This window comes from Zalophus californianus, chromosome 4 (assembly GCF_009762305.2).
Source record: "Zalophus californianus isolate mZalCal1 chromosome 4, mZalCal1.pri.v2, whole genome shotgun sequence".
NCBI lineage: Eukaryota > Metazoa > Chordata > Mammalia > Carnivora > Otariidae > Zalophus > Zalophus californianus.
Window position 1 is genome coordinate 35,711,005 of NC_045598.1, and position 26,492 is coordinate 35,737,496.

The window sequence follows — 26,492 nt, forward strand, 5'->3', positions numbered from 1 at the left end:
AAGTCTGTATATTTTAAAATATAAATATAAATATATAAATAAAATATAAAGTGATATTTTAAGAGGGAGATGGCCCAGAGAATACTTCCTAGCCCAATGGGTAAGGGAAAGATTGCCCACTTCTGTCTATATGGTACCCTAAGAATTACAAAACATTTTTCACAAACACAGTCAAAACAACATTGTCAGGTGGGCAGATCTGAGATTTTTACATTTAAGATGAGAAAAACAAAGCTTACAACCGTAAGTGGTAAAGACCTAGGACTCCTAATTCTAAAGCCTTCTCACACGATTCTACCCTCCCCAGAAAGTGGCTGAAAAGCTTTCCCCTTTTACAATGAAGCAATGTAGTCTTCAGCAAGGCCATGGCAGAAGCAATGCAGTCTTAAGAGAGCAGCAGGGGCCAGGGCCCATGGAGCAGGCAGCCCTGTGTGCAATACCGTAAGACCCCTTCACTTGGGCCTCCAGCCACTATCTCAAATGCTGGCCAATCCAAAAGCATCTAGTACAATGCTTGCATTTCTCACCTAACTTGGACATGGCCCCAGTATAGACTACTTGGCTACAGAGTACAAAATATGAAGCTCGGGGCACCTGGGTGGCTCAGTCGTTGAGCGTCTGCCTTCGGCTCAGGTCATGATCCCAGGGTCCTGGGATTGAGCCCTGCATTGGGCTCCCTGCTCAGCAGGAGGCCTGCTTCTCCCTCTCCCACTCCCCTTGCTTGTGTTCCTGCTCTCGCTGTCTCTCTGTCAAATAAATAAATAAAATCTTAAAAAAGAAAAAAATATGAAGCTCAGACCACTGTGGGGTTCTGAAGAAGCCAGACCAATTTTCAGGCTGTGTAGAATACAAGGTCCATTACATAGAGGACGAAGAATGCTTTATTCAAAAGTGTCTTTGGGGCACCTGGATGGCTCAGTTCGTTATGTGTCCAATTTGGGATTTCGCAGTCATGATCTCAGGGTTGTGAGGTTGAACCCCATGTCAGGCACCATGCTGGGCATGGAGCCTGCTTAAGATTCTCTCTCCCTCTCCCTCGGCCCTCCCCAACCTCCCTCTCAAAAAAAAAAAAAAAAAGAAAGAAAGAAAGAAAGTATCCTTGTCTAGAGTAAGCATCAGACATAAGGGAGGCTCAGACAGACCTCCCTGAGGTGAGAGGTTCCTGATTTTCAGGTTCAAAAAGGAGCCTAGGCCCTACTGCTGCATTCCTCCCCTATTAGAAATCATCACACTACAGCAGAGAGACTTTTACATTTGCCTCTTCAGTGACGGAATGATCCCATTCATCTCTGTGTCTCAAACCTAGCACAGACACACAGAAAGGGCCTAGCAAAAGTTTGTTATATGAAAATTTGGGCAGATAATTGAAACACCTGGGCTTCTTTTCACATGTGCCAAAGGCATACACTAATCATATATTCAACTCTCCACTGTGGGGACTGAGCTGACAAGGGACTCAAAGGGGTGACCATGAATGCATCTCTGGAAGCTAACACAGATCCTTCAGAACTGGGCCAGAATAGACACCTCAGAGCAGTTCCTGAGGTCTCCTAGAACAGCTACATAGTCAGTATTAGCACCGAATAAAACCACCTGAGTGGAGAAACGCCAAGTCCATTTGTTAATGTTAGTTCCAAGCTAAAGCTATCTCTGCAACAACAAAATGGCTTTCGATGTGCCATTACCTCTTTCCCCTCACCCCTCAACAAATCCACTCCATAAACCCAGTTAGGATCAGAGAGGAAAGTACTGATTCTACATCTCAAGAAAGGTTAAGAGGTTCTTTTCACAGCACAGGGAGATCAGAGACTGAAATACCCTCCTAAATGCCCCAGAGGCTGCTACGGTCCAAGTCTCTTAGAAGATTATCTGGTTTGCTGTAACGTGTCCCAACCCTTGCTCTCTATCCCACCCTGTGATCCCGTATCTTTACCACAGCTCTTATGTAATATCTTCACATAGCTATCTCCCAACCAGACTAAGACACCATCGATGGTACAGACTGGGTTCCAGTAATTTCTATGTCTCCAATAATATGTCTTCTAATAGCCCAGTATGAATGGTTCCCAAAAGCCGTTGATAAATTTTCATTATAAAAACAAACAAACAAGCCCCAAAAAACTACAGGGTGCCCTAACAGACACTCTCTATCTCTCCAGCATTCAACTTTGTTCCTAATTCATGCTCTCTTTGGTCTCTGAAAATTGGCATTTTCTGCTCCTAGTTTTGTGGTGGAGCCTAAAACCATAGCTGAATAGGCTTTTCACTCTGGTAGAATCACCAGAGTGGCCTCTTTGGAGTCAATGAATAACCAAAAACCAGAACCCAACAACCAAGAATAGAGGTACAATTCATAACCCATACTCCTAGGGGTAACCAAAGGAGATCGGTGGTGCTTGCCCAATCCTGGGTAGTCATGGTATTAAAGCAGAAACAAACTGCTCTCTTGACCATTCCTACAAGCCAAAACTCACATATAGTTAGTTGTACTAGTTACTCCTAAGCTACTGGTAAAAGCCTGTATGTGGTGATTGCCACTTCTCGATGGAGCTCATGAACTGAATATTTTTAAAGCCACCCTACATTCCACTTCTTACTGAGTAAATTATCAGCATTATCACTGCACAAATCTGTATCAGGCTATTTCTTAGAAGTAATTACAAAATTAGACTGAACAGCTCTATCCAACAGACTTTTCACTTTTTTTTAAGATTTTATTCATTCAAGAGAGAGAGAACACGAGCACAAGCAGGGGGAGAGGCAAAGGGAGAGAGAAGCAGACTCCCCACCGAGCAGGGAACCCCCTCCCCCCAAGCAGGGCTCGATCCCAGGTCCCTGGGGTCATGACCTGAGCTGAAGGCAGACGCTTAACCAACTGAGCCACCCAGGTGCCCTGAGACTTTTCACTCTTGAAAGTAGTGTTGAAGCAACTATGACGTGTGAACCCTGCAAAGGCAATACTATTTTTAGGAGTCACTCTGATAGGAAATTAGGGATCCTTTTTGCCTCTAGTACAGGCTCATGATCACTTGGAAAAAAGCATCTGCTTCTCTCTACCCTGGTTTACCCACCCGTAACATGTTTCCACTACTGTGAGTCCCTCCTGTCATCTCTGGTCTGAGAGGCCCAGGCTGATGGCTCCTGTGAGGTCAAGGACAGAATCTCCTTTACAGATTGCACATATTAAGGTCCCAAGAGCACTTAGATCATTTGGAGAGGTGGGACAAACTGGGTCTGGGATTCAAAATCCAAGTTCTCAAGCAGATGTTTGGCCTCTGTGCTATCAACTGCATTCTCTGAAAGAAGGCCAGGAACACCCTCCGCCCGCTCCCCCCACCCCCCACCCCCCCCCCCCCGCCGCCCATGCTAGCTGCTAGGAATAAAAGGGTGAGGCAGAGGAACATTTGAGAAACGTGTATACCTGGTGGGAGATACAACACAACAGAACAATCACATAATATGATGTATACACAACTAAAATATAAATTGTCCTTAAAGAAATCAAACTCAGATTCAAGGGTGGCAATGAGACCATCTGGAGACCTTAAAGCCCTATTCTGTCCCTTTAGCTTTACTTATCCCTTAGGGACTTCTCATTCTTATGGTCACTGTCACCACCACACAGGTGTCCTGGGTGGGGCTGCTCTGCACAGCCATACAACCCTCTCCCTAATCCCTGCAACACAGTTACAATGAGGCTGAAACATTCAGACAAAACTACCAAAAGTTCAGAGATGATTAAAGGGCAATGAACACAGTCTCTTGAATGGGATGGTCGGGCTTATAAAATCTACTTGTTTTTCTTGAACTTGAGGTTCCCTACAGTGCACCTCCCAACCTGTCTTCAGATTGCAAAGTCATTTGTTCTCACCACCTGGAAGTATCCTCAATACCTCCTTAGAGTTCAGACCCAAAAACTCACAGCCCAGAGACACAGGGAGTTCTTGCTCCTAAATTCCTAATTTTTCATCTCAAGGGAATACCCACTCCCTATTAGGAAAACCAAAGGATAGTGTTCTTATCCAATAGATCCAAAGAGGTTAGTCATTTTTACAATACAACATGACAAGCCCAGACAGAGCTACACTTGGATAGTAGCACGGTGGGACAAAGTGCTTTGGAAGCACAAAAGGGAATAGGTTCAGCTCTTAGGAACTCGTTGGGGGAGCTTTGCTCCAGAAAGCCCAGCCACCCTAACCTAGTGATCTTTCTTTTCCCTGAAAACCTACAGTCTGAAGCTGAACACTTAATTATTAAATGCTGCGGGTTGTTCTTTAATTATTTTCCAACAAGACTATAAGTACCTCTAAGTGAGAAACTGTCCTTTTCTAATATTCCTTCATTCATGGTGCCAGGCATAGGAGACATTCATGTAAGTGTGGGGGAAATATCTACATGACTGATAGATAACTGGTCAGGATCTCCCTCCACCTTGGAAGATATGATGTTCTCTCAATAGGATGCAAAGATTTGATTTTGGCTGCATGTTCAAGGTGAAAGAAGGCTATCAACCTAAGGCAGTGTCTTGATACGACCCTACCCATTTGCCTAGAACAAATGCAAGTTAGTCTTGATTTTCTAAAACATTCTAAGGAAAGAGAAAAGCCTAATAAAGGTATGAAAAGATACCACCTTTCAGGTCCCAACCCTTACAGGTCCCAAAAAAGGTAAAGGACTCCTCATAGCTAGGCCTCAGCTAGTCATCAGATTCCACTTGCCATTTTCTTTTTTTTTTTAAAGATTTATTTATTTATTTCAGAGAGAAAGAGAGAGTAGGGGAAGGAGCAGAGGGAAAGAATCTTCAAGCAGACTCCTCACTGAGCAGGAAGCCTGATGTGGGGCTTGATCTCATGACTCATGAGATCATGACCTGAGCCGAGACTAAGAGTCAGACATCCAACCGACTGAGCCACCCAGGTACCCCTCCACTTGCCACCTTAATGCTGCTTCAGTAACAGTGCAGCTGACTACAAATGGCCCTGCCACACCCAGGGGCCCCACATCCACCTCCCTAAAGCTATTTTCTCTGTAGTAGTTTATAAACCAATGGCCAGGGTCCCTCAGGGGCAGTACTGCTGTTTGGAACACAAGAATCATTGTCGTGTGAGGTAGCCAAGGACTTACTGCTCTAGGCCTTATTTGCTCTGAGAGTACAGATTGCTTGCGTCCCCTTTGCAAACTTTGTTTTATAACAAGCCCCCTCACCTCTCCTTCATGACAGAAGGGGTGTGTGAGTCTGGTATGCATGTCTGTATGTGTGCATGTGTAGGTGTTGGGGGTGGAGAATGAAATGACAGCTATTCTTGGGCAAGTACAAAACTCCTCTATACCTCTCTAGAAGATTTTAAATCATCTCTTACTTTTAAATCATCTCTTACACAGAAGTCATATTAGATGGCTTATAGTTCCCACATCAGTGATCAAACAATACTATTTATATAAGCCTGGTCATGGTGGTGTCCTGGGCCACTTGGCCCTAAAGTGCCTGCCTTGTAGCATGGCCAACTTCCTCTAAAAGCAACTCTTTTCTAACCTGGTCACACAGCAATTTGGACAGCAAGAGACTAGCTGATGCCAAAGAAGAACTGGCAGAAGGGCAGAAACTCAATCACACAAACAGAAAATGGGTCAGTACATTATAGCCCTCAAAACCTGCACTCAAATGACAAAACCAGTGAACTTCTGCTCTCAGTTAAGAGCTACCTCCTGGAGGCCATGAAAGAGAACTCTAAGACACAGGCTCCCAATTTGCCTTGACTGCTGTCACTCCTATAGGACAGGAATCTCTTAACGCTCCCATGTCACCTGCTCCTGCAACACTCATTCAGACCAGAGTCAAGGATTAAAATTTTTTTTAATTTTTATTTATTTATTTATTTATTTGACAGAGAGAGACATAGTGAGAGAGGGGAACACAAGCAGGGGGAGTGGGAGAGGGAGAAGCAGGCTTCCCACAGAGCAGGGAGCCCGATGTGGGCCTCAATCCCAGGACCCTGGGATCATGACCTGAGCCAAAGGCAGACGTTCAATGACTGAGCCACCCAGGTGCCCCAAGGATTAAGATTCTTAAGATATATGTGTTGCCTGGCTCAACACTAAAAGGTACCTGCTGTGAGCCAACATTGGCTTTCTAAGGACTAGCTATACAGAGCAGTAAGTTGTATTCTCTGTGATTAAATGTTAAATCTATACAAGATCTTCATCATTTCAAAGCTCATTAAATTGGTTTCTTAACATAGCTTTTTGGTAATGGAAGACAGTGTCTCAGAGAGTTGTGCAAGTAAAGCCTTCATACCTTAGATGTGAGATCTCGATGGAAAATGCCTTTGAAGTGAAGGTAGCTGAGGCCCACTGCTATGTCATAGGCCAGTTTCACCCTCACAGTCCACGGCAAATGCAGGTTACTGTCTAGCAACTGTTCCAGGTTTCCAGAGTTGATATACTGCAAAACAAAAGGAAAAACCCAGCTACCATTTGTCAGGAACGTTTAGGCTGGTGGTAAAACCATTAGAGGATAAACACCTAGAGGATAGAGCTTCTATGTTTTTTAATTTTTTTTTTAAGTTACTGATGGTTTATTCGGCATCCAGGCAGTATGGTAGGCGCTGCACACAAAGACCCCTTCCTTTGCAGAGACGACAACCTAGTAAGGGGTACAAACAGTATCATGTGGTAAATGCTAAAATACAGCTTTGTACGGGTACAACAGCACTATGGGTGCAGAGGATAAAGTTACAAAGTCAACCGGGGCATGTCGGAGGAAGCTGTACATAGGAAATAAGAAATCAAAAGGATGACCTGGGGGAACAGGAAATAAAGGCAATCCATACAGAGGGAGCAGTATATGCAAAGTTATAGATTAAGTGCAAGATGCATTCAGGAAACTAATTTACTCAATATGGCCAGAGTGCATGAATAGTAGGAACAGGTGAGGCCAATATACTTTGCTAAGATATATGTACTTCATCCTGTCAATCAGAACAAAATAAGCCTTTTAAGCAGAAGAGCAAAATGTTCATCTTTGGCTTTTCAAAGAAAAGATTATTTAAGCAATGGTACGATTGATGGATTAGATGGAGAATATGGAGAAGGGTAAATAGGCAATTATTGCAATAATCCTGGTGAAAGAAGGGTGCCTCAGTTAAGGCAATAGGGGAGACATTGGAACACAGCAAGACTGAAGATATAGTTAGACGGCAGAGTTAAAAACAAACACACACACAAAACTTGATGACTGTCTGGAGGGGGGAGCGGATGAGCACAATGAAAATCTCTAGGTTGATCCTGGGCTATTGGTCCCTGGATACTATCATTATTAAATATCCACAAAATAGAGAGAAGAACAGGTTTTTAGAAGAAGAAGCAAGGTTAAAAATAGTGAGGTCAGCTAGGACATGTCGAGTTTAAAAACTTGTGGGATAGCCAAGGTGGGGGTGTCGTAAAAAGAGCTTAAAGTTTAGGGACAAAGTCTGAGCTAGAGACCAACGTTTAGGAGGCAGTAACAATGAGCTGAAGTAGTCACTGATGCCAAGGGATGTATGAAGTTGTCCAGGGTTTAAGACATAAGGTGAGAAATTAACAGAATCCCAAGGAATGGTAACATTTAAAGGAGCAGGCAGAGGAAGAACCAAGCACGAATGTTACCATAGAAGCCAAAGAAGGAGAACATTCCAAAGTGGAAATGTCCAAAGTATCAAATGCTATACAGATCAAGTAAGGTGAGCAGGAAAAGTGTCCACTGAACTTGCAACTAAGAAGACCCTGGCAACTATGGCCAGAATAGCTGGTTAAGACCAGAGTTAAGACCAAAGTGAACTGAAGAGTGAGTAGAAGGCTATGAAGAAACTATGTGAAGATACTCTTTCAATAGGGGCACCTGGGTGGCTCAGTCCGTTGGGCATCTGCCTTTGGCTCAGGTCATGATCCCAGGGCCTGCTTCTCCCTCTCCCACTCCCCCTGCTTGTGTTCCTTCTCTCACTGTGTCTCTCTCTGTCAAATAAATAAATAAACTCTTTTAAAAAAAAGATGCTCTTTCAATAAATTTGGCTGTTCATCATTTCTTTTTTTTTTTAATTTTTTTTTAAGATTTATTTATTTGAGAGAACGAGAATATGAGAGAGAGTATATGAGAGGGGGGAGGGTCAGAGGGAGAAGCAGACCCCCCGCTGAGCAGGGAGCCCGATGTGGGACTCGATCCTGGGACTCCAGGATCATGACCTGAGCCGAAGGCAGTCGCTTAACCGACTGAGCCACCCAGGCGTCCCGGCTGTTCATCATTTCTACATACCCATGAAGGGCTGCTTTGCTTTAAAAAAAAAAAAAGAGCAAATAAATGTATTTACATAGAGATGCTAAGAGGAATAATAATAACAATAGCAACAAAACAACAATAGCAATAGCTAATATTTATTTATACAGTGCTTACTTTGTGCCAGGCACTAGTCTAAGAACTTTATATTAATTATCTCATTTAATCTGCACAACCCTATGAATTAAGTGTACTATTATTCTCATTTTATAAAAGGCATTTAGAGGTTAAGAACCAGGGTTCAAACCCAGGCAGTTTGGCCCAGAGTTCATGTTCTTTACCACTACATTATATTAGACTTACAGGCCATAGCATCTGAGTCAAAGGGCCTCAGAGGAGCCTAAAATTTAGCTCTTAAATACCTATTTTTGGGGGTGATACTGAATTTTCAAAAGAAGAGGGAACCTAAAGGGATAGCGGGCAAGAGATCTGAATTTTAGTCCAATTCTGCCTCTTAATAACCAATTATCTTTGCACAAATCAACTAATGAGGCTATCCTTCAGTTTTCCACCTATAAAATAGATATGATAATTCCTGATTCATATAACTCACAATGTCATTATGAGAATCTAATACAAGCATATGAAAGTGCTTAGAAAAAAAATGTAAGTGCCATATAATCTGAGATGTCATGATGTGGTAACATAAACACCAAAAAGAACCAGTTGGGGGCAGCACGATGCAGCACTTAATATCCTTGGATGAGGTGGATCAGGCTTGGCACCACAGAGAGAATGGCTAAAAATATACCTAACTTCTCAAAAGGGAAATCTGTCAATCTGCTTCATTCTGCTTGATAATCCATCTTGGAAATCTCAAAATGAGGCATACTGACAGCATTAACACAGCGCCTTTCATCTTGTTATTCTAGTTCAATCTGTCCACAGTTCACATTTGAGGAGCTCATTTGCTAAAAAGAAACAACTTGCAAACGCATGATAGCAGACGCTAATCATGCAGACAAATTTCTTTAGTTCTGAGAGTCAGAAAGAACTGAAAAGGTGCTGGTTCACTTCTTTGATAGGGTGACAATGTGACATGGAAGGCCTGACTTCAGGAGTCACTGTCTCCCAACTGAGGGCCAGGCAGAAAAGACTCGATAAAAAGGCTGTATCTGCATTCTCTCTGGGCCAAGCTAAGCCAGGACTCTTGATTCTGGTTCAGAAAAACACATATTTACTCTTTTCAGCATGTTTCTGAAGACCGGAGAAATCCATAGATGAAGGCAGAGGGTGGAGAACAGGAGAAAGGTGAGGCAAGGTGAGGAATCACACCATTAGTAGGCTCTGGTTTTTCCAGGCAAGATGGAAAAAGCACAAACCAGGAACAGAGAAGGAAACTAAATGGAGTTATTGTTACAACCCGTTTCTTTTGCCTACCTTTGGCGAATATTTTTAGAGGGGGCTGATAAGCCTCTGGGCCTTCAGAAACCACAACTTCTGAGTGTCTCGAGACCTTTGCATGTATGAAGAAAGGAAGTTTGAGATCTGCCAACAAGGAAGATTTCTAAGTTGCTACACACTCTGCGTGCCCATTAGTTGGGACGTTCACTTCCCCAATAAGCAACTCCCAGTGCAGGCTCAGCTGGTGTGTCCTCCGAACAAATCCCTCTGTGGGAAACAGAGGCAAGATCAACAACACTAGCATATTCAGCTTCCCACGATGAGGACAACAGCTGCTTTGCTTTGTTTTCTTCCAGACCACTCCCTTGAGCAGCTCTACAAAACAACCTAAGGCATTGGCAATGCCTTTAAATAACCTACTGGAGAGAGAAGTTTTTACATTTTTTCTTGTTGTCTTTTTAAACTTTCAAGTTCAGAAAACTATAATATCAGCCAATCAGGTGTTATAGGTACTTCAGTACCTCTTAGTGACTGTGCCCCAACTTTATCTACACCAAAACCTGCCTTTCTAACTCGTGGTCTAATAAAATATTATAACATAGTTTCTACCATTTCATTTGTGTTTGATACTTGATTCCATTAAAGACTCTTCTTAAAAGGCAGTCAATAAATAAATGTGTGTTGGAGACTAAACAATATTATGTAGGCAAGAAATCGTATGTCAACACCATAAAAAAAATCACCACAGGGTCACGGGTCAAATTAGTGGACACTCCATTTCTCCACTCATGAAAGTAGAGAAGTGAACCACTCAGGAATATCAATTAAAGCTATTTTTACAACCATTCAGTGAGCACTTCTCCACCTCCTGTCACCCCCCATATGACAGTAAGAACCTGTCAGTTTACATCAACATTATTTTCCTTCCGTGATTACAAGAGTGCATTACACATAGTAAATGTGGGTATATAAAGATAACAATTTATACCTTAAAGAAGTCCAGTGAAAGACACAGATGTAAGTAAATAATACCAATAACCCTTTACTAGAGGTAAATACCTGAGGTATGAAAGAAGAAACTGACTCTCCCTGAGTTTGGAAAATTTCAAAGAGGAGATAACATCTGAGTTGGATCCTAAAAGATGTCTGGGAGTTGTGTAGGCTGAGAATATAGTTCTTCCCATATATCCCCATAGGCTCTGATGGTACCAACTCAGACACTGACAGACACATAATCATGCCCACATAGAGAATATTCTGGAACAGCACTAGGCAACATTTACCTCCCCATGAGGTAACACTCACTACACCCAGGGCTCCTGTTCCCAGCTGATTTTAGTCAGCTAAAGTAGCCTCACCCAATCATGACCAGTCAGAAAAATAAGACAAAATGGCTGCTTTTTTTTTTTTAAGATTTTATTTATTTGAGAGAGAGAGAATGAGAGATAGAGAGCACAAGAGGGAAGAGGGTCAGAGGGAGAAGCAGACTCCCTGCTGAGCAGGGAGCCCGATGTGGGACTCGATCCCGGGACTCCAGGATCATGACCTGAGCCGAAGGCAGTTGCTTAACCAACTGAGCCACCCAGGTGCCCAAAATGGCTGCTTTTTTTTTTTAACTTTGAATTATCAATGTACTGATACCTGCAACCAATAAGCTTATCCCTGAACAGTGGTTCAAAGGCATATTCAGAGGCTCTGAAGAAAATATCAACTGTAAGAATAACATTCCTTTTTTGAAAAATCTACTAACTGGCCTGGAGCTAGGGCATTCACCCAAGGCGGATAAATGTACTGCCATCCAACTAACACAGATCATTTGCTACCACCTAATTAGCAGGGCTTTCCTGAGGAAGATCTGTCCATCTCTCTATCTATCCATCCACCTACACAAACACTGAAAGCCTATTATGTGAAAACACAAAGATAAGTGGGGTCGGTCTCTGCCCTTAATTCACAGTCTAGTCTACTTCACAGTCCAGTCGAGGTGATAATCAACTAACAATTTTTTTCCACACAGGACAGTAACATATGTTATACAGAAAATATCATTCTAGCAGTAATGTGAAAACTGTATGGAAAAGTCAGGAATTGAAGCCAGGAGAATAGTTAGGAGGCTTCTGGAATCATCCAGGTGGGAAGGCATGAATAAGACAATGACCACAAGAATGGAAAGGAGGTTAATATCTGGAGACATCTTAGAGGTAGAAGCAACAGGATTTGGTGTTGAATTAAAGGCAGGGAGTAATTAAAACAAATAAGGCATACAAAGTATGTCCAGCATAGTGCTTAGCTCATAGTATACAACTCATTCTGCCCACTCTCAATATCTTATCTTCATAACCCCTCCCTGGGTTATTCCACTGGCTTTCTAACTAGTCTTCTTGTCCATTTCTTGTATCTTAAACAGATATAGCCCTCATTCCAATCCATTTTCCATAATACAGACAAAATAGTCCTTCTGAAATGCCAACCTGGAATCAATCCCCTGTTAAAATTATTCAACGATGCCCTATTACTGTTAGGATAAAACCCACAACCCTTACTCAGCATGGAATATAAAGCCTTTCACTGCTGCTTATAAAGGTCTGACGCCAGGGACACCTGGGTGGCTCAGTCAGTTAAGCGTCTGCCTTCGGCTTGATTCATGATCCCAGTGTCCTGGGATCAAGTCCCACATTGGACTCCTTGCTCAGCAGGGAGCCTGCTTCTCCCACTGCCTGTAGCTCCCCCTGCTTGTTCCTCTCTCTCTCTCTCTCTCTGATAGATAGATAGAAAAATAGATAGATAGATAGATAGATAGATAATCTTATTTTAAAAAAAAGGTCTGACCCCTGCTTGCACATTTGCACATATTGCTGATCCTTTTATCTGAAATATCCTTCCCTCACCCAGGCCTGGCTAATCACTCATTGTTGAGGATTCAGTTCCATTTTATGGAAGCCCACATGTAGGACTGGGAATAAGAAAGACATTCTGTGCAAAAGGAACACAAAGGTAAAGTGCAGAGATTAGTAGTTATTCCTTTACTTTTTCCTGAGTAAGGTGTAAGTAGGGGGAAGGGATGAAGTTAAAAAGTAAAGACGGGTGGTGCAGTATAGTGAAAAGCCCACATACTATGGAGTTAGACTGCCTAGGATTGAATCTCACCTGTGACTAGCTGTGTTACCCTGGGTTGATCATTCAATTTCTTTAATACTCATCTATAAAATGGGAATAAGAATAGTATCTATCCCCCTAAAAAAAAATTAATACCTAACCTATAGAGTTATGAAGATTCAATCAGTTGATGTGTAAAATGCTTAGACATGTCAAAGAAAGTTCTCAGTATATGTCAGTTGTTATCTATTGCCGTTATTACTATATTTATTATTATAAATACGTAATTTTTTAGAGAAGTTCTGGAACACCAAGATGAAACATCTATAGTTAATTTGTCAGACCACAGAAGCACCAAAGATTTATAGGTAAAGTATACTATGATCTGTTCTGTGTTGAATCATGTCCCCCCAAAAGATATGCTCAAGTCCTAACCCCTGGTAATTGTAAATGTGACCTTTTTGGGAAACAGAGTCTTTGCAGATGGAAAATCAAATAAAGATGGGATCATACTAGAGGAGGGGAGACCCTTACTCCAGTAGGCTTGGGATCTTTATAAAAAGAGAAAAGACAGACACACAGGAAGAATGTTATATAATAAGGAAGGCAGAGATGTGAGTGACATATCTGTAAGCCAAGAACCACCACCAGAAGCTAGGAAGAGACAAGGAAGGATCTTCCCCTAGAGCTTTCAGAGAGAGAGCACAGCCCTGCCAACAGTTTGATTTTGGACTTCCAACCTTAAGAACTGTAAAAGAATCCATTTCTGTTGTTATAAGTGTGGTGCTTTGTCATGGCAGCCCTAGGAAACTAATACATGCCCCAAACTACATTTTAGAAAGATCATGCTGGTAGCAGGATAGAGGAGGAACTGGAGGAAGGTTTGGAGGGTACTGCAACAGTCCAGATGAGAGGGGACCAAATTCCTGATTTAGCATGCTATTATATTATAGGCATGAAAAGGTAGGCTAGAGTTAGAATATGCAGAGATAGAATCTAAAGGATATAGCAACTGGGTGGTAAATATGAGAACGGAAGGAAAAGAAAGGTAACTCAGAGATTCCAAATTCAGGTGTTCAGAGAAGCAAGAGGAAGAGATCCTATCATCTTACGTGCCATCACTAAGTCAAAAACACATCAGAAACCAGCATCAATGTCAAAGAGCCAAATCAGTGACTTGTCAAACCTCTGTTCTTTGGATAAGCCCTCTGTAGATGAGGGCCCAGGCCCCGACCTAGTTTTCACTGCAGCCCAACAATGCCATTGTGCTAGCCACTGTATGTTTTTTTGGTCAGCTCCAAACACAAAGGCTAGCAGACATCCCATCCTGCTGGCTTGGTTTGAAGAAGAAAAGAAAGCTTTGTTACTGCCCCGGGTAATTTCAGGACAGGCATCCCAAGAGCGCCCTGTGGGAGGCTTGTGCTCCAAAGAAGCCTCCTGTTCTCAGCTCGAGGTTCTGCAGACACTACAAGCATGTATCCCTTCATCTGCCAAAACCCAAGTTTGCCACTGTTCAGGAGGTCCACCAGGACTCGCCTGACTGAAACAGTCAGTAGTAATGAACTGACCCAAAGAGAAAGGGAACCCAAAATGTGTTTCAGCATATTTAAATGTTTCACTCTCTCTGCCTTCGTATATGCTTATCTACTGCCCAGAATACTCCTCTGTCCCTTCATAGCTTTGTTAACTCTTTTTGTTTTAAGATTTTATTTATTTATTTGACAGAGAGAGACACAGCGAGAGAGGGAACACAAGCAGGGGGAGTGGGAGAGGGAGAAGCAGGCTTCCCGACCAAGCCAAAGGCAGATGCTTAACGACTGAGCCACCGGGGCACCCCAGCTTTGTTAACTCTTATTCATCCTTCTAAACCTAGCTCGTCTTTTACTTTGGAAAGCACTTCCTAACACCCCATTCTATACTTTCTGCCACTTTAGTCCCCTATACGTATTTCTACTATTGCTTATCACATTGTACTATAACCCTGATGGCAGGACCAAGTCTTTCTCAACTTTGTGAGCCCAGTATCCAGTGAACAATAAATTGTTGAATGAACAAATGAGTAAGTACATTTAAACAAATACAGGCAGGTTTTAAGTTCTCTCTTATTAGAAGCCATCCCAATTCAGTCACTAATGTAATTTAGGATCAAAAGGGAAGTGTGCCTTTAGAGAACTTTTCTGATAAATACCATCCAAAACAAATATTTAATAATGTCTATTATTGGGGGTACCTGGCTGGCTCAGTTGATAGGGTGTGTGACTCTTGATCTCAGGGTTGTGAGTTAGAGCCCCATGTTGGGTGTGGAGATTACTTAAAAATAAAATCTTTTAAATAATAATAATAATAATGCCTACTATATGGCGGATATTATGGTAGCACTGGAAATAAAATGAAAAAGAAAACAGTGCATTCGACCACTCAGTGATATAAAATTCTGAGGTTACTGTTATTACCCTATTGGCAAACTCCTTAAAGTGGTCAAAAATCACATGGACTTAAAAAATGTAACTGCAGGGGCGCCTGGGTGGCTCAGATGGTTAAGCGTCTGCCTTCGGCTCAGGTCATGATCCCAGGGTCCTGGGATTGAGCCCCCCATTGGGCTCCCTGCTCCGCGGGGAATTTGCTTCTCCCCCTCCCTCTGCTTCTCCCCCTGCTCATGCTCTCTCTTTCTCTATCTCTGGGTCTCGAATGAATTAAAAAAAAAAAAAATCTTAAAAAATATATATATATAACCGCAATCTCCTTTTGGGAATTATAGAAGATATTTCTTTTATCAGTAACTGAAAGAAGCCATAAAGATATCTCCTCCCTCTTCATTCACACTTCCCATAGATAGATATTTAGTATGAACCCATTCACTGCTTTAAGAATATGTTTGCTTAACATACCTGAAGCAGTGAGGAGTGTTTTTCTATGCATGTATAAGCTACTATAAACATCAAAATGACTGTATCTACAAGATCCAAAAAAGCATGATTAAGCTTTCCCCACAGATTTTTAACTCTTCCATCAAACATCTCATAATCAAAATCAAATTTGTTTAAAGTAAACATAAAAGATAAATCTGTAGAATAAATCTTCTCAAAGACATAAACTAAGAAATAGTAAGACTGTTCCCTTTACCCTGTGAAGCTCTACTCACAATCAATGGTTGCAGACATGATTTAAGATCAGGCCAGGGCTCCTAACCACTCCATCCAGTCTGCTTTCATATCCCCAAATCCATAAGGCTATTGGGTTCATGCTTAAAATTATTCTTCCCTCCAGGTTGCTACCCCACATCTACTACAACCCTGCACTCCGCAGACCCACATACGAATCCTTGACATTACCTGGTGATTGGGCTCAGAGTGAAAAAGCAATCCATTAAGGAAGACAAACATACCCTGCCTCCCCACCAGATCTGAAGAATAGGGGCTTGATAGTGGACAAAATGAAAACAGAAACCAAAAGAAGTTAAGTTTCCAATTAAGGTAATTTATATCAAAGGAACTGCATCTCCAAATGAACCAATCATTTCTCCTACTTTCTCTGCCTATATTAGCATAAAACTTGGCCTCGGAATAAGGAAAAAAATCAAGCAAAAGTTAAAAGAAGCAAACTGCAAGCTTAAATGCTATCTTCTAGTGGCAAATGTAGGTGCAGGGGTAGAAAGGGAGGAAAGGTTTCCAACTTGCTATGTGGAAGATAGCTTCCCAGCCCAACAGTCACTCCAAGTGCAGGCAGAAATCTCTTCCAAAGGATAAGGGTCAAAGAGGTAACTAAATACCCTCACGTTCACAGAAATTCATGAAGACTACAACAAGTTATCAAAGGAAAGGGTGGAGACAGAGGACCCAGCCAGTTCTGGTTCTACTGCAGACAAAACAGACTTGAGGTCTGGTGTATACATCAGTATCTACATCCTCAAACAAGAAAGGAGAGCCTTTTCTTTTCCTTGGTTTCAAACCATCTCAGATGTCAGAATGATGTGCCCTCTTTAATGAGAGAATGAGAAAAATCAGGTAGTTAATCTTGAGTATAAGTCTAGATTTATTTTACCAACTTGTTCAGAATTATCAGCCACTGGAACTCACAGGGAAGCAGCTAATGCTAGTCTAACGCCAACTCTCAATTTAAGTAAAGCAGCAGATCTGGATATGATGCCATTTGGAAGGATTTTGGGGATTCTAAACTGAAAAAAAATTTTTTCAAAATGACTAGAAGCAGAGAATGAGCATATCACTCAATTCTGAAACCTGTTCCAAATAAATTCAGAAGGTCCTGACACATAATTAACTTCATTTCATGAGTTCACTGAAAACAGGTTCGATACGATGTCTGGTAAAGTAGGCCCCCATAAATACTTGTTGAATGAACTAATGAATGAAGTGTCCCTAACCATCTATGTATATATAGGGATTCCTTCTCCACTCTCCATGAGTCAGCTCTCATCACCTACCTCAGTCTTCAGAGCTTAGACCAGGAAGGTCTTGCCCAAGGAAGAGCCTTAAGTTGAGCTAAGACAAAGACTGAGCCTGGTCTTCTATAGTGAAGAAACTATGCCAATTACAGCATTATGTTAAAAAAAAAAAAAAAAAAAGTTCCCAGGTAATACACACACAGCAGAGGAAAGAGAAATATTCCAGCTATACTCTCCAAGTTTTCCACATCTCAGTAAATGGCACCACCACCTACCTAGAAACTGGAGATCATTTGATTTCTCATTCTCCTTACCAAAGTCACAATCAAGACCTTGTGCTTCTATTTCCAAGACAGATCTTTACATAGATACCACCCCAGTCCAAACCACCCACATCTCTCATATAACCCCTAATGTGTTTCTCCTATGGTTGGTCTCCATGCCCCCACTTTTGCCCCTCAACAATCTATTCTCCCTAGAGCAGCCAAGCTGCTATGTTTTATTTTTTTTTTAAGATTTTATTTATTTATTTGACAGAGAGAGAGATAGCGAGAGCAGGAATACAAGCAGGGGGAGTGGGGGAGGGAGAAGCAGGCTTCCCACGGAGCAGGGAGCCCGGTGTGGGGCTTGATCCCAGAACCCCGGGATCATGACCTGAGCAGAAAGCAGATGCTTAACGACTGAGCCACCCAGGCGCCCAAGCTGCTATGTTTTAAATGCAAATTGTATCATATTCTCTCCTATCGAAAACCCTTCTGGCTGCCTGATGTATTTAAAATAAATTTCAAAATCCTTACCATGGCCTGTAAGACCCTGCATAATCTAGCCTGCCTTTTCCCCAAAATTTTAACGTTCTTCTATCTGATCTTCATGAATGCCTCCTTATCTTTTAGGTATTCTCAGAAAAGTATTTGATGACCTTATTTACAAGATAAGTTAGTCAGGGGGCAGGGTTAGTCTGGGTGGCTTAGTCGGTTAAGCATCAGACTCTTGATTTCAGCTCAGGTCGTGATCTCAGGGTTGGAAGACTCAGCCCTACATTGGGCTCCCTGCTCAGCATGGAGTCTGGTTGAGAGTTTCTCTCTCCCTCTGCTTCTGCCACTCCCCTTGCTTGTTCTCTCTCAAAATTAATAAATAAAATCTTTAAAAAAAAAAAGGTTAAGTTAGTATCAGCATATATATATTATTACACTGTCCTTACTTATCTCACTTGCCATGATGGATAAAAATTTTTTTCAAAAGTACAAAGTATATATTCATAGGGAAAACAATGCCCAAGTCTACAGATAACAACAGAATATGAAAGAATAGATCTGAAAGGCAATCCATTCTAAGCCCATACCAGACATTTTCCTTCTATAATATCCTCCTTGCAAGTAGCCAAAGCAATCCATATTAGCTTCATCAAGAGAAACAGGTAGTGAAGAGATAAGAACCTCACTAAACACAACTGTTCTCCTTAACTGTGGTGCCCTTGGCTAACAGTCCAGCCTCCCAACATCTAACAACGTTGTCTTCAGGTTTCCTAGCTTGACAGAAAGGCAGTCTCTGAAGAAGCCCAACTAACTCTTCTAACCTGACCCCTATCTGGCCTTCAATGACCTGCTACCTATTTCTTGCTAGTGGTAAACAAAACAGAAAATGGCCCCAGTCCTCAAGGAAATATGGGAGAGAGAGAGACAATAAACAAACACTCACATAAATGAAAAATTATATGGTATAAGATGTGCTACAATGAAAAAGAAAAGAGTGCTAACAAAGAGAATCAGAAGCCAACTCACAATCTGGATGTGGGGAGGTCATTAGGAAAAGCAACTTCAATGAAGTGAAAGTTTAAACTAAAACTTAAAAATTGAGGAATTAAGTAGGTAAAAAGTGGGAGAATCACCTTCCAAAATTTATCTAATTCTCAGTTTCTTCTTACATAAAATAGCAGTAATAATGAGTATACCTCAGAGGGTTGTCATAAGGATGAAAAAAGAAAACACACATAACACTTAATAACATTCCAGAAATAACAGCTATTTCTTTAATGAGTATGCCTAATTTTATAATCAAAAAAAAAGTTTTTGGGGCGCCTGGGTGCCTCAGTTGTTAAGCATCTATCTTCGACTCAGGTCATGATGCCAGAGTCCTGGGATTGAGCTCACATTGGGCTCCCTGCTCAGCGGGAAGCCTGCTTCTCCCTCTCCCACTCCCCCTGCTTGTGTTCCTTCTCTCACTGTGTCTCTGTCAAATAAATAAATAAAATCTTTAAAAAAAAAAAAGTTTTTGGGGAGTACCTGGGTGGCTTAGTTGGTTGAAACTCTTGATTTTGGCTCAGGTCATGATCTCAGGGTCCTGGGATTGATCCCTGAGTTGGGCTCCATGCTGAGCATAGAGTCTGCTTGAGTATTCTCTCCCTTTCCCTCTCCCTCTGCCACTCCCTCTGCTTGCTCTCTCTCTCTCAAATAAATAAATAAATCTTTAAAAAAAAAGTTTTTTTTAAAGTATCCCTGGTACTGCCAACTACAATAAATTATTGGTTTAAAAAAATGAAATATTTTCTTATCCAAAACTTTAGCTGACTTATCAGGTAAGTAGTATGTCTATTGTTTTATTTGTATTTCCAAAAGTCCAGTTCTCAGTTCTGTTCCTTCTGGGTGTACCAGAAATACACGTTTGACTGACTAGCTAATCTGGATGGAAAAGAAGTTGTTGAGCAAATTAGTTACAGAGTCAAAGGATGACTATGCAAGAGGTGTTATAATTAAACAATGCAAAAGCCATTTAGAAATTATTCCATTCATGAGGCAAGAGTTCTAGCCATTCATACAGGCTCTAAAATACATTTTTAGATGTATTTTTAAAAAGAAAATTTACCTCCACTTTGCTTTTTAGATGGCATAAAATGTGCTTCCTTTCCCCCCTATTCAATCATGCAGTCAATATCTATAAAGTGTCTTCTAACTACAAAGCACTGCTGGGAGATCAGGAGTATACAGATCAGTAAAATACTATCCCTATTAATAACCAGCAACTGGTTGGTTTTTTTTTAAGATTTTATTTATTTAGGGGTGCCTGGGTGGCTCAGTCATTAAGCATCTGCCTTCGGCTCAGGTCATGATCCTAGGGTCCTGGGTTCAAGCCCCACATTGGGCTCCCTGCTCAGCGGGAAGCCTGCTTCTCCCTCTCCCACTCCCCCTGCTTGTGTTCCCTCTCTCTCTGTGTCTCTCTCTGTCAAATAAATAAAATCTTAAAAAAAAAAGATTTTATTTATTTGAGAGAGAGAAAGTGTGTGTGTGAGAGAGAGCACAAGCAGAGGGTAGGGGTAGAGGGAGAGGGAGAAGCAGGCTCCCTGCTGAGCCGGGAGCCTGATGCGGGGCTCGATCCCAGGACCCTGAGATCATGACCTGAGCCAAAGGCAGATGCTTAATGACTGAGCCACCCAGGCACCCCAACTAATTGGTTTTATAAGGCACTTTCATACTTACCTCATTTGAACCTTGCAACATCTCAAAACATTCTTGCTATCCTTTTTGTTTGTTTGAGGAAATCAAGCCCAGAGAATTTAAATAATTTGCCTATGGTTATTCAACTAGTAATCGTGGAGCCTAGATTTTTACCCAAGACTTTTGACCCCAATCCTGGGTTTCTTCTACTCTGGAAGCTTACATTTATATAGGGAAACCCAAGCAAAAATAACTTTAATACATGGCAGAATGTGTAATAAGAAAGGTACCAAAAATATATATATAGGAGAAGAAGATCAATGAAAGGGCCAAATTTGGCAAGGAGAGGGGAGCAAACAATGACAAACAAAGAATCAGAAAAGGTTTTATAGAGAAGTAAGTGGACTTTGAGCCAAGTCCTGAGGGGAGAGATTTCTACAGGATAAAGGGAAAGAGCACATCTCAAGGTAAAGAAATATTAATAAGGAGGCAAAAAACACAGACCATGTTTAGTAAACACATGAAAACCAGTTTGTCTGAATGATGGAGTACTTGTTAAAGAAGACCTAGCAGAAAAAAGGAAAGATGATGCTAAAGCACAGAGGACTAGAATACCAAGCTAAGAGTATCCTGAATTCCATGTTGTTGTTTTTTAAAGATTTTATCTATCCGTTTGACAGAGAGGGAGAGAGAGCACAAGCAGGGGGAGCGGCAGAGGGAGAGGGAGAAGCAGGCTCCCCGCTGAGCAGGGCGCCCGATGCAGGGCTCAATCTCAGGACCCTGGGATCACAACCCAAGACGAAGGCAGATGCTCAACCGACTGAGCCACTCAGGTGCCCCCTGAATTCCATGTTTTAACCCTAGCTGTGCACAGGATAACCTATGCACTTTATAAATTAATAAAGTTTTTAAATACAGATGCCTGGCCTCTCCCAAGACTTTAATTCAGTGGGTCTTGTGTGAGGTCCTGGTATCTGTACTTTCTAAAAAGCTCCTAAGCAATTCTGGTAAACAACTAAGGTTCTAAAACTACACTATAGGGGTGCTGGGTGGCTCAGTCAGTTAAGTGTCTGCCTTTGGCTCAGGTCATGCTCCTAGGGTCCTGGGATCGAGCCCTGCGTCTGGCTCCCTGCTCAGCGGAAGCAGGAAGCCTGGCTTCTCCCTCTCCCTTTGCCTGCCACTCTGCCTACTTGTGCTCTCTCTGTCAAATAAATAAATAAAATTAAAAAAAATAGGGGCACCTGGGTGGCTCAGTCATTAAGCGTCTGCCTTCAGCTCGGGTCATGATCCCAGGGTTCTGGGATGGAGCCCCACACCAGGCTCCCTGCTCAGCGGGAAGTCGGCTTCTCCCTCCCCCACCCCCGCTTGTGTTCCCTCTCTCACTGTGTCTCTTTCTGTCAAATAAATAAAAAATCTTTAAAAAAAAATAAATAGGGGCGCCTGGGTGGCTCAGTCGGTTAATCAACTGCCTTCGGCTCAGGTTATGATCCTGAAGTCCTGGGATCGAGTCCCACATCGGGCTCCCTGCTCGGAGGGGAGTCTGCTTCTCCCTCTGACCTTCTTCCCTCTCATGCTCTCTCTCTACCATTCTCTCTCTCTCTCAATAAATAAATAAAAATCTTTAAAAATAAATAAATAAATAAATAAAAATAAATAAATAAAACTACACTTAAGATTTTGAACCAGAAAATGCCACTGATTATTCACAACAAATATGATAAGCAGCTATCATTTGTACTATACTAGGAACCAACTGATATCAATGTAAATAAAATGGTCCTTGCCCTTAAGGAATTTATAACTTACATACACAGTGAATAAAAATCAATGATAAGTACTATTGTAATATGGAAGTAAATAGGAGGGGTACCTAACCTTAGGATATCAGAAAGGGCTTCCAAGAGAAAATAAGTAAGAGTTGGCCAGGCCAATAGGAGATGGAGAGGTTGTGTTCTAGGCAGCGAGAAGAGCTGGTACATAGGCCCAGAAGTGGAAAGGGTCATGTCCCATTTGTGGAACTGAAAAGGTTCAGTATAACTGTGGTACACAATTGAGACAGCAGCAAAGAGGTCAGAGAAGTAAGCAGTGAGGTCATACAAACAAGCAATAGTAGGATCAGATGTTTCCACGTGACCCTGAGGGCAATGAGGAGCCAAAGAAGGGTTTATGCAGGGAGAAACAAAATTAGATTTGTATTAAACACTGGGCTTATGTCCATCAGCAGATGAATGGATAAGTAAAATGTGGTATATATTTATAATGGAATATTTTTCATCCTTAAAAAGGAGGGAAATCCTGTCACATGTTACAACATGGATGAACCTTTAGGACATTATGCTAAGTGAAATAAGCCTGTCACAAAAAGACAAAATGCTGTATGATTTCACTTCTATGAGGTACCTGGAGCAGTCAAAATCATAGAAACAGGGCACCTGGGTGGCTCAGTTGTTAAGCATCTGCCTTAGGCTCAGATCATGATCCCAGGGTCCTGGGATAAAGCCCCGCATCAGGCTCCCTGCTCAGCAGGAAGTCTGCTTCTCCTTCTCCCACGCCCCCTACTTGTATTTCCTCTTTTGCTGTCTCGCTCTCTGTCAAAAAATAAAATCTTTAAAATAATAAAAATTAAAATTAAAAAATAAAAATAAAAAAATAGAAACAAAGTAAAAGGTGAAATAGATCTGGAGATCTGTTGTGCAACAATATAAACATATTTAATACTAACTATTGAAATGTACACTTAAAAATGGCTAAGATGGGGCGCCTGGGTGGCTCAGTTGTTTGGCGTCTGCCTTCGGCTCAGGTCATGGTCCCAAGGTCCAGGGATCAAGCCCCACATCGGGCTCCCTGCTCAGCTGGAAGCCTATTTCTCCTTCTCCCACTCCCCATGCTTGTGTTCCCTCTCTCGCTGTCTCTCTCCGTCAAATAAATAAATAAAATCTTTAAAAAAAAAAAAACGGCTAAGATAGTTAAAATATAAATTTGTACTTTAAAAGGACCGCTTGGCTGGCAACATGGGTAGTATGGATTTAAGGGGAGAAGAAGACTGATAGACTAGTTACAAGGTTATTGTGAGATGGTGGCAGAAGGAAGTGGTGTAAGGTGAATGGATTCAAGATAGGAAGAAGGTAAAGCGGACAGGACATGGTGACTGATAAGACAAAGAAAGTGGGAGAGGTTGGGGAAGAAGGAAAAGAGAACTATCAGCTAAATAGTAGAAAAGCTAAGCACTATACTAATACTTTTACAAGTTATTACTTTAACATTTACTAAGCAGCTACTTGTGCTACATGTGCCAGAAGACTTTAGACAATTGTTCTGCCACCTTCGTAGACCAGCTTCTCTTTTCCAGCTTCTCTTTTCGAAGTTGACCTAAATTAGCCCTTGACACAAAGTGTCTGCTTAATTATTTGTTGAGTAGAAAATAAACATAAGCAATTACTATAGGAAGGTGAAATGTACTAAGATGGATGTGTTAAGGAAAGAAATGCTTATGATTCACTTTGGAAATCACTGATCTAAGAATTTATTATATAAGCAAATAATGATGACCACAGTAACAAGAAAAGACCAACATAAAGAACAAGGAAACACAGAAAGTGCAGATAGTGATGATGTATCTGGTGTAGGAATGCTGAAACGCCCTTGAGTAGCAGGAATGTATGAGAGGTATATTGGGAGACCACCCTCTTTCCACGGTTCTTCCATTCTTCTACAAGATCCAAAGTAGGAACAGCATGCTCTCAAGGGCCTACAGAGACCCAATTCCTGTGAATGATACCACTTATCAAGTTAAGAAAAGCACACTTGTCAAAACTTCTGTTAGAAACTGGTTTAGAGGGGCACCTGGGTGGCTCAGATGGTTAAACGTCTGCCTTCGGCTCAGGTCATGATCTCAGGGTCCTAGAATCGAGCCCCACATCGGGCTCCCTACTTGGCAGGGAGCCTGCTTCTCCCTCTCCCTCTACTGTTCCCCCTGCTTGAGCTCTCTTGCTCTGTCAAATAAATAAATAAAATCTTTTTAAAAAAGAAAAAAGAAACTGGTTTAGAGTAAACTCAAAAAGAGCTCTATGAATTCAGTTGCCACACTAGTCTCACAGTCATAGGGAGGATTAGGAGAAAGATTAGCTAGAAATCCCCAAAGCATTTTTCTAAATCCTCCTGCTGTCTTATCACTACCAACACTGAGAAAAGATGCATCAAATGGATGGCCAAAACCACCTTGAAAGAGGAAAATGTCTTTGTGGCAAACAGATTAACTGCTGTTAAGTTCAAGTGTGGGAAGCAGTATTCATTCATTCATCCATTTATCCATTCACCCAACTAGTATTTACTGCATGCCTTTATGTGCGAGCTGCTGAAGACTCATTAATGAGCAAAATAACCAAGCCCAAAGAGCTTAAAGTCTAGTAAACACAGGATTATAGTCAGCCAGAACTTAATTCAAATCCCAGCTCCATTACTTAGCTAAAAAGACCTTAAATTTCTTTCTTTCTCAGCCTCCAGACTCCTCATCTGTAAAATGGGGGGAAAAGTACCTATTTCATGGTATTGTGTGATAATCAGACAATAGAGAGAGAGAGAGGGAGAGAGAGAGAGGAAGAGGAAAAAAAATTTAGCAAGAGGGGGCGTGGCTCAGTCGTTAAGTGTCTGCCTTTGGCTCGGGTCATGATCCCAGGGTCCTGGGATAGAACACCACATCGGGTTCCCTACTCAGCAGGAAGCCTGCTTCTCCCTCTCCCACTCCCCCTGCTTATGTTCCCTCTCTCGCTCACTCTCTCTGTCAAAATAAATAAATAAAATCTTTAAAAAAAAATTTAGCAAGGCCTGGCACATAGAAAACATTTAGTTAAAAAAACAGGCGGTACCTGGCTGGCTCAGTTGGTAGAACACGTGACTCTTAATCTACACCCATGTTGGGTGTAGAGATAGGAAGGAAGAAAGGAAGGGAAGGAGGGAGGAAGGGAGGGAGGGAGGGAGGGAGGGAGGAAGACAACTTAAATTAATGATTTTTTCCCTATTATTACTCAGGAAGTAATACAGCAGTTGAAAAATGCCTCCTTCCAAAACAGTGAAATGTTTTCTAATGAAAAAACTGATAAACAGGATCTGAACAAGTAAGGTATCATCACTCAGAGTACTCCTTGGAATCCAGTGATCTATGACGTTATCTCCACTTGGATGTCCAATAAATATTTCAAACTCAACCTGTTCAAAACGGACCTCTCAATCCTCTCCCATCGTGTACATCCTGTAGTTTTCCCCATCTCTATTAATAGCAACTCTATCCTTCAGGTGTTCTGACCAAAAACCTCAGAGTTATCCTTGACTCCTTTTATCTTCTCACACCCCACACCTAATGCATCAGGAAAGCCTAGTTTACTCTCAAAATAGATCCAGAATCACCAGCAGTACTCTGGCCAAGTTACCATTATCTCTCAGCCTTTTTGTATAGTCTTTATTGTACAAACTTGACTGCAATCATCTCTTAACTAGTCTTCCTGCTTTCACCCTTACCTCCTTTTCAGTCTATCCACCTCACAGTAGCCAGAGTTATCTTTTTAAAAGATAAGTCACATCGTGTCATAGCTTTACTCAAAAACACCCAAAGACTTCACAATTCAGCCTGAGTAAAAGCTGAAGCTCTTACAATGGTCTACAAGACTGTGTGATCTGGCCCACATTTCCTCTCTGACCCCCATCTATATCCTTTTTACTCTCTCTGCTGCAGCCACGTCACCCTCTTTGGAGTTCTTCGACCACACCAGGAACATTCCTGCCTCCATGTCTTGCACTTGCTGTTCCCACTTCCTAGAACACTCTTTCCCCAGATATTCATATATCAAGTTCCCTTACCTCCTTAATTCTTGCTTCTTCTGTGAGAACTTCCCTGTCCAGATAATGAAATGGCAAA

At 41.7% G+C, this 26,492-nt stretch overlaps 1 protein-coding gene across 2 annotated transcripts in view; it reads right to left on the reverse strand.

Moving 5' to 3' along the window:
* TESK2 (testis associated actin remodelling kinase 2) overlaps positions 1–26,492 on the reverse strand; it is a 137,255-nt gene that overhangs the window by 8,280 nt on the left and 102,483 nt on the right. For both annotated transcript variants that reach the window (XM_027573848.2, XM_027573858.2), the window contains one exon: positions 6,296–6,442. In XM_027573848.2, the coding sequence (XP_027429649.1) occupies positions 6,296–6,442 (147 nt within the window). The remainder of the gene's footprint in view (positions 1–6,295; positions 6,443–26,492) is intronic.